We start from the raw sequence: 8,364 nt of genomic DNA on the forward strand, positions 1-8,364 counted from the left end.
AACCAACAATAGTTGTTACCATCTATGGAAGCAAGCATATTAGGATTCAATAGGTTGATGGTATTTAGCGGGTTATCCAAGTACGACCATTCACTCTGAAGCAAACATCTGTTTTTAAATATTTAACGTTTAATTAATTGTAAAATTAATTTGACAATTTCAGGTTTTTTAGATTTTAATTTAACCATTCTCTCTCAGTCTTTTTTTTTTTTTTTTTTTTTTTTTTTTTTTTTTTTTTTTTTTTTTTTGTCTCACTTAGTTTGGTTAAATTGTAGGTTACTTGTTACAAAATTATCTTAAAAGGAGTAAAGTGTCAAGTAGCTTGAAGTTGTGAATTGAAAAAAAAGCACGCAGACCCTTTCCTGGATTGGGTTTGACCCATATTTTGTGACTAGAGTATTTCTCTCACAAATACCCACAAATCCTAAATGCTTTACAAAAACATTGCCGCCACCTTCTACTATCTGCTACCTCCGGTTGTCCACTTCTGTCTGTCGGAGTTCTGCTAGCTTCGCTCCTAATCTTTTCTTCTTGTATCAGAATAGCATCTTAAGGAGTAGCACACTAATTAACTAGGAGGACCATATTTGATATAGAACACATATCTAATTTTTTGCTCTTCTCCAGCGAAATTGAGGGGTAGCACATGATACCCCAGGCTACTAGCTAGATCTGCCCCTGCCTGTAAGTTCTAAACTCTGTGATTAACCTTGATCAACAATGTTTAGATTTTATCATAGCAAAAAAGCAACATGATTGTTAATAGAGGAAAGTAGATAGAACAAGTTATAACGAAAGACTTCTGAAATTGAATTGTTCACCAAGTTTGTTAGGTGTAACCAAAGAATAAGTGCAGGTCCTTGTTCTTCAAGGAGAATTCTGAACAGGGGATTAAAAAAATAGGGACAGAGATAAAAAAAAATTGCTTACTAAACTTTCTATAAAATCTACTTGAAACAGAATCTTAAACTAATAACAAAACTTAAATTAGGAAGTTTTTTTTACCAAAATACCCTGGGTTAAAAATGTCCCATATATTGAATTATTCCAACAATGCCGTAACATTCATTTATGTTTGCCTATAACTTAATAAAAACTATCAGTATCACAAGTAATACAACATAAAAATAGTAGGGGTTGTTGTTTCCCTATTTTTGGTCTTGTTTTGACTAAAATACACATGATGTTTGGACTTATATGCCCATGTTTCTAAAGTTTTGGTCTAGGTTATGACGAAAATGCCCCTGATGTGTGGGCACATTTTCATTAATGTTGCTGATGTTATGGTTTCTGTTTGACCTATGCCTTGATTTAGATACTTTATGGGTTTGCTAAGTCTTATGATTTGTGGTATAAGTTTCCTTCTATTTTGGCATCTGCAACTAACATTTTTGTTATTTGGTTTCTTACAGTTCTGACATAGGAGCACATCAACAGCTTTACAGATACTAAAAAGGTAACATCTTAACTGGAAACATATTATCCTTATCTTTTTATGCATGTAACTCAACATATCAGTACATCAACCACAACAGTACCATATTAGGCCCAAAAAAGCTCTAAACATCATCAAGGGTAAAATGGTCAATGACACACTACTTTTCATTCACCTAGAAATTTCTATAATATAATGCCTTATTTAGCAATAATATTAAACCTATATGTATTATATAGCATCCTACATCATATTTATGTTACATTTTATCTATGGTTGCTATAAATAGAAATTAGGTCCGTTTGAATTGACTAATTTGGAAGTCATAGTGACACACTATCTACTTTTACATACTTTTGGAATTATCAAGTATTATTTATCTTTTTTTAGTTTGCATCTTAATTTTTCATTTTGCATATCTAGCACTTTTGTTACTTTCTTTTGTACAGTTTTGATATACGTAAAAAATATTATAAATGAACAATATAGATCGGAATTGGATGTATGAAAGGCTAGATGCAGATGGATTCATATCACCAATTTTTAGAAATGGCTTGAATACTTTCATTGAATTTGTGTGTAGCAATCAACGTTTTATGGATGGAGAAAAAATAAAATGTCCTTGCAAAAAATGCCTTAACAGACCATACCGAGAAGTTGAAGATATAAAGTTTCACTTGTCTAAGTTTGGTTTTATTCCAAAGTACTATGTGTGGGATTGACATGGAGAAACAACTACAGGTTGCACTTCATCACAGATGGATGACACAACGACGAGTTTGAATGAACAACATGAACCCTCTTATAGGGAAATGGTGTTGGATGTTGCGGGACCTGATTTCATAACAAGGCGTATCGACGAGGAGCCAAATCCAGAAGATAGTATTTTTTTGGATATGCTTAAGGCTGCTAATAGAGAGTTGTGGTCTGGTTGTGAAAAAGTAACACAATTGTCTGTTGTGGCTCGGTTCTTGAATATCAAATCTGAATATCGCATCCCTGAGGAATGTTTTGATTCAATTTGTCAATTGATGAAGGATGGTTTACCAAAGAACAATACCATGGTTGATAGTTTATATGAGACAAAAAAATTAATACAAGGACTTGGTCTACCTGTGGAATTGATTGATTGTTGTATGTATGGATGCATGTTATATTGGCGAGGAGATAAAGATCTTGATCAATGCAAATTCTGTGAAGCGCCAAGGTATAAAAAGTCAAGAAATTCTTCTAAGTTTTCACGTGTACCTTTTTCCCGAATGCATTATTTGCCTTTGATTCCAAGGCTGAAGAGATTGTATGCTTCTCAAGCAACAGCCGCTTCCATGCGATGGCATACACAAGATCATGGGCACGATAATGGAGTTATGTGTCATCCATCTGATTCTGATGCTTGGAAGCAATTTGATGTCATCCATCCATCATTTGCAGCCGAAAGTCGTAATGTTAGGTTGGGACTATGCACAGATGGGTTCCAACCCCATGGCACCTCAGGAGCACAACATTCAACGTGGCCCATTATAATTACACCTTATAATTTGCCACCATCTATGTGTATGAAAGAACCTTACATGTTTTTTACTGCAATTGTGCCTGGACCTAAAATCCCTATGCAAAGGTTAGATGTTTTCATTCAACCTGTTATAGCAGAATTAAAAGAGTTATGGGAAGAAGGCATTGTAACTTTTGATGTATCACTTAGACAAAATTTTCAAATGAGAGCCGTTTTAATGTGGACAATTAGCTATTTCCCTGCATATGGCATGCTATCTGGTTGGGTAACCGCAGGTAAGCTAGCATGTCCACATTGTGGAAAATATTAACAAGCATTTACGCTGCCAAACGGTAAAAAGATTTCTTGGTTTGATTGTCATAGAAGATTTCTCGAATCTGATCACCCATTCAGATTGAATAAGACTAAGTTCACCAAGAACCGTACTGAACAAAGGGGTCCTCCTCCAATTATGAAAGGTGTATAAATTTTAAGGGAAATTGAAGATTTTGGCTTGTTAAAAGTGACAGAAGTTAATGCCAAGTTAGTAAATAAAGCATGTAGCAAAAAAGTTGGATGTAGATGGAAAAAAAGAAGCATATTCTAGGATTTGCCATATTGGAAAACAAATTTAATAAGACATAATTTTGATGTTATGCACATTGAGAAGAATTTTTTTGAAAATTTGTTTTACACAATAATGGATGTTAAGGACAAGACAAAGGACAATACAAAAGCAAGAGCTAATTTGAAAGTCTTCTGTAATAGAAAAGGTTTTGGTAAAAATCAAGTTACAGGTCAGTACACAAAAGCACCATATGCATTAAGCAAGGATGAAAAAAAAGTCATATGTAAATGGGTGGAGAATTTGACTTTCCTAGATGGTTATGTGTCGAATCTAGGGAGATGTGTAGACTTGAGCTCACATAGACTGTTTGGAATGAAGAGTCACGATTGCCATGTTTTTTTGCAAAGATTGTTGCCAATTGCATTCCGCGAGATGTTGCCAACCAAGCAATTACTGAGATACGTCTTTTCTTTAGAAGCTTAACCGCAACAGTAGTTACTGTTGAAGACATGAAAAGGCTTGAAGCTGAAATTCCTGTAATTCTTTGTAAATTGGAGGAGATATTTGTCCCTGGCTTTTTTGACTCGATGGAACATTTACCGATACATTTGCCATATGAAGCAAAGATAGGAGGTCCTGTTCAATATCGTTGGACGTATCCATTTGAAAGGTTAATTTCGTACTTCAAATTATATTTTATACATTTAAGTGTTAAATATTGATTAACTTTTATATATAACCTGTTCCATTGTAGATTGCTCCATCAATTGAAAAGGATGTTAAAAACAAAGCTAGAGTGGAAGAGTCAATTTGCAATGCATTTTTGGTTCGTGAAGCCTCAAACTTTTGCTCTCACTATTTCGAGCCCAATGTTTATACACGTAACCGAAAGATGCCTCGTAATGATGATGGAGGAGCTGAAGATGTTGATGAAGAAAAGTTGAGTGTATTTTTACATCATGGCCGCCCATATGGAAAACTCAAGAGTAGAAGGTTAAGTGATAAGGAGTTTAATGCATTACATTTTTACATACTATTTAATGAAGAAAAGCTGCAACCGTATGTCAAGTAAGCTTGTAATTGACATTTCAATGTCACATATTATTCAACTTTGCATGACTTCAAATTATTTTAAACATGTTTACAGAAAATATGAAAGGTTGTTGAAAGAACTATATCCTGATATAAGCGAACATGATCTCATGGAAGAAGTAGATACAAACTTTGCTTCATGGTTTGTGAATTATGTAAGTGTTCAGGATATTATTATTATTATTATTATTATTATTATTATTATTATTATTATTATTATTGTGGTTCTTGTTGTTGTTGACGGATTTCTTATGTAGTTCCTATTTTGTAATATAGGCACGTCAAAATCAAATAAATAACAAGTATATACATGATCTTTCAAGAAGGCCATTAAGGACGGTGAAATTATATAACGTCTACTTTGTTAATGGTTATAAGTTTCATACAGAATCACATGGTGCTATCAAAGTGACAATGAATAGTGGAGTGTGTATAAGTAGCGACTCTTGTGATTACTATGGCAGGTTGTTGGAAATACTAGAAGTTGAATATCCTGGTTTGCCAATTAAAAACACAGTCTTGTTCAACTGTGAATGGTACGATCCAACTCCTAATGTTGTGGTCAAGGTCCATAACCAATATAAGTTGGTTGACATAAACAAACAAAGAAAGTTTAGGAAGTTCGAACCATTTGTTTTAGCTATGCAAGCTACACAAGTTTGTTACATTCCATACCCTAGCATGAAGCAAAACATGTCTGACTAGTTAGCTGTATGTAAAGTTAAACCACGTGGATGGATTGATGTACAAAATACTGATAATAAAAAAAATGATGATGCTTTTCAAGATGATGAAGCCGAAACAAATGAAATCATTAGCTCTATGGAAGAAGCATCCACAAGTTCACGTCATGAAACCATCGACTATGGTAACATCTCAAGCAATGCTTCTGGTGATGGTGATGATGATGATGACAATGAGGGCGAGTTTGAGTATAGTTCATCAACAAAAGAAGAAGAAGATGGAAAAGATGATATGTATGACGATGATAGTGATTAAGACTTTGTTAATGATTTGTTTGAAACTTTAGAGATTTGTTTTTTGGTTTTAGTTGCTTTAGAAATTGGAACGATTATAGAGCCATCATATTTTTTTTTTCAAAATAGGTATTTTGAAAAGTGGTATTGATTTGTTTGTTATACCATCATACTTTCATTTCCTCTTATTATAGCGTTTTACTTTAATTATTTTAGTTGATGATAACATTGTAATCTGTGTTGCTTTTTCCTTGCAAGGGTATTTTAGTCTTTTCATTTTTTCTTGTAGTCCTTTTGGTGGAAACCTTGGTTTATGCTGTAGGGAAATGCTAACATGTTCAGGGGTAAATATGGAATTTCCTCATGTAAAATTGGACATATTATAAATCAAAAAAATATATCATATGATGTTAGCCGTACACTTAGTCTGAAACCACAACCTGATCAAATTTATATTTGAGCTTGAAGATTACTTAGCTGAAGCCCAGAAACATGCATATCGTCTAGTAAAGAGACACAGAGGTATTTAATATTTGATAATGAGGATGGGAAGGGCATTCATGTCTTTTTAACACAATTTGTGTAATATTGTTATAGAGTTGGGGCAATCTCTATCAGATTTTGGAATAACGATCAAGCTCCTTGGTGCTTGGACTCCTTTCTCTGAGCTTGGAGAAAAATCAGAGATGCTATCAATCAAATTGCAAAGAGAAGTTAGTTTCTATTTCTTTTTGCACTCTTTTAGATATCTAAATTAAAAAATTTATATCAAAATAGAAATTTATAATGTACGTGCAGTGCAATCTATCAAGGTAATTTTTGAATTTTAAAAGCTTGTCATTGACCTTTATTTTTATATATTTCTTGAATTTCTCTTGTTTTCTTACTTCAGGGGACCCTATCAGAGAGGGCTAATGCTTTCAGGCAACATGTGAATTGAACGAGACAATAAAGCTAAAAGAAATTGATCCGTATGACTTCCATTACTCTATATTTTGATTATGAGATAAATTCAAGAAATAGCAACATATGATTTTTATTATTCTATATTCTGATTATAAAATTGTTATTTCAGCAACAAATTGATGCTAACTCGATCTGAAAAGATGATAGACGCAGAGAATGAATACGAGGGGGTTAGATTTTTTATATAAAAAAACAGTCTTTATCTTAACGTCTCACATCTTTTTGGCTATATCTTTTTTTAGATTTTCTATGTAAAAAACTGTTGTTTAGTTTCTAAAAATTATATATCAGCAATGTATAGGATGCATAACGTATAAATAAGACAACCTAATCGATTGCAACAAACTTATGGAAGATAACATTACATGTAATTTTCAATATTTAAAGATGAGAAACACAATGGTTAGAAGTTAAGGGACTGAAATATCATATATGTGATAGTTGTAGGACTAAATATATAAATCACTCTATTAATTATCTATACCATCGTGTATGGGGAGGAACAAAACAAACCATATCCTACTTAGTTTGTTTATCATTCCTAATATATATGAATCATTACCATGTAAATCCATTGCTTCATATGGATATATTTTTGCATATATATTCTCATTCATTGTTTGTTACTAAAGATATATAGGTTGTAAAACCAGTAAAAATATATACAATAAAATTAAATCTTATACAAATAAAATATTCAATTTGTTTAATCCCTCTTTCCAATCCCGCCAAACCAAATATCCCTGTATATACTCCTTGAAAACCGATTCTCCATTAATTACGCATAAATTCCCCACGTCAAAGATAAGTTTGGTGGTGGACGTCTATGTTCGTCTTGTTTTCCTTTCAACTTCTAGGGCCTGTTCGTTGCTTCTTACTATCGTGCTCCCACACATTCTGGTAAAATTTCTTTTATTTCTTCCATCTTTTTCCTAATCTTCATCTTTTATATGTAGTTTACTTGTGTTTCTACAATTTCTACATAAAACTGATCGACCTTCTCTAGTTTCTATCCCGCTGAATTAAAAAATTGATTGTTGAAACATGTTTTTACTGATCAGAATATGTCCCGTTCATGATTGGGATTGCCAATTTGGCGTTTGGAATCTCCAATTTGTAGAATCGATATCTGTGACAACCCGATATTTTGAGACAATAAAATGTAACACCAGTCAAATTTATGCCAAAATATAACTTTCCTAAAAATCTTATTTGGGTTAAATAAAGTAGTAGGAACCGTATCAAGGTTTTCGTACATATAACGAACACTAAAATCCAAGTGATAACGAAGAAGTTATGACCAATCTAAGATTCGCGGCAAAAACCGGCAACGCTGATAGACATAAAACGCAAAGTTTCGATACAATAATTTTTAGCCTTAGGTATCTAAACGAAAGTCGTAGATTATGTTAAACCATAATCATGCCTAAAAAGAACGCCCAAAACGGACTTCGTATGAAGAAGATACAAATTTTCTAAGTTACGTAACAGCGGTAGACAGCTAAAAACTCGAAATAAAGATCGAGTGATTTTTAGCCGACACAACTTAAACGAGAGTTGAAGGTCTCGACAATAATAGTTCGATGGCAAAAAGACAAACGAAAACGGACGTCGGATAAAGAAGTTATGGATTCTTAACGAAGTTATCATGTCCCGGCCTATTAATCAAAATATAATTAAAAATAAAGTCAAAATTTGCCGACGGAGTCTAAATGAAAGTTGTAGAGTATTTACTCACCTTCGATTGGATATAAAGAACGTCAAAAAACGGAACCGTATGCAAAAGTTACGGATTTTACAAGTTCGAGGCACACACACCAAGACGATTTACGCC

The 8,364-nt window shown here is 33.1% G+C and overlaps 1 protein-coding gene and 1 pseudogene across 3 annotated transcripts; both read left to right on the top strand.

Moving 5' to 3' along the window:
* The first annotated feature begins 225 nt into the window (after positions 1–225).
* On the top strand, positions 226–5,716 carry LOC122194690 (uncharacterized). 3 transcript variants are annotated; one of them, XM_042895686.2, is made up of 6 exons: positions 226–684; positions 1,413–1,456; positions 2,177–4,165; positions 4,250–4,563; positions 4,643–4,742; positions 4,864–5,716. In XM_042895686.2, exons 4-6 carry the CDS (start codon positions 4,388–4,390, stop codon positions 5,290–5,292), a joined length of 705 nt encoding a protein of 234 aa, XP_042751620.1. In that variant the 5' UTR covers positions 226–684; positions 1,413–1,456; positions 2,177–4,165; positions 4,250–4,387; the 3' UTR covers positions 5,293–5,716. The 3 variants fall into 3 exon arrangements, 1 of the variants encoding a protein (XP_042751620.1); XR_006184127.2 differs by lacking the exons at positions 4,643–4,742; positions 4,864–5,716 and having other exon boundaries at positions 232–684; XR_006184135.2 differs by lacking the exons at positions 4,643–4,742; positions 4,864–5,716 and having other exon boundaries at positions 229–684; positions 1,413–4,165.
* On the top strand, positions 5,410–6,847 carry LOC122195638 (sorting nexin 1-like; annotated as a pseudogene).
* The last annotated feature ends 1,517 nt before the right edge of the window (positions 6,848–8,364 follow it).

Source organism: Lactuca sativa, chromosome 1 (assembly GCF_002870075.4).
Source record: "Lactuca sativa cultivar Salinas chromosome 1, Lsat_Salinas_v11, whole genome shotgun sequence".
Classification (NCBI taxonomy): Eukaryota; Viridiplantae; Streptophyta; class Magnoliopsida; order Asterales; family Asteraceae; genus Lactuca; species Lactuca sativa.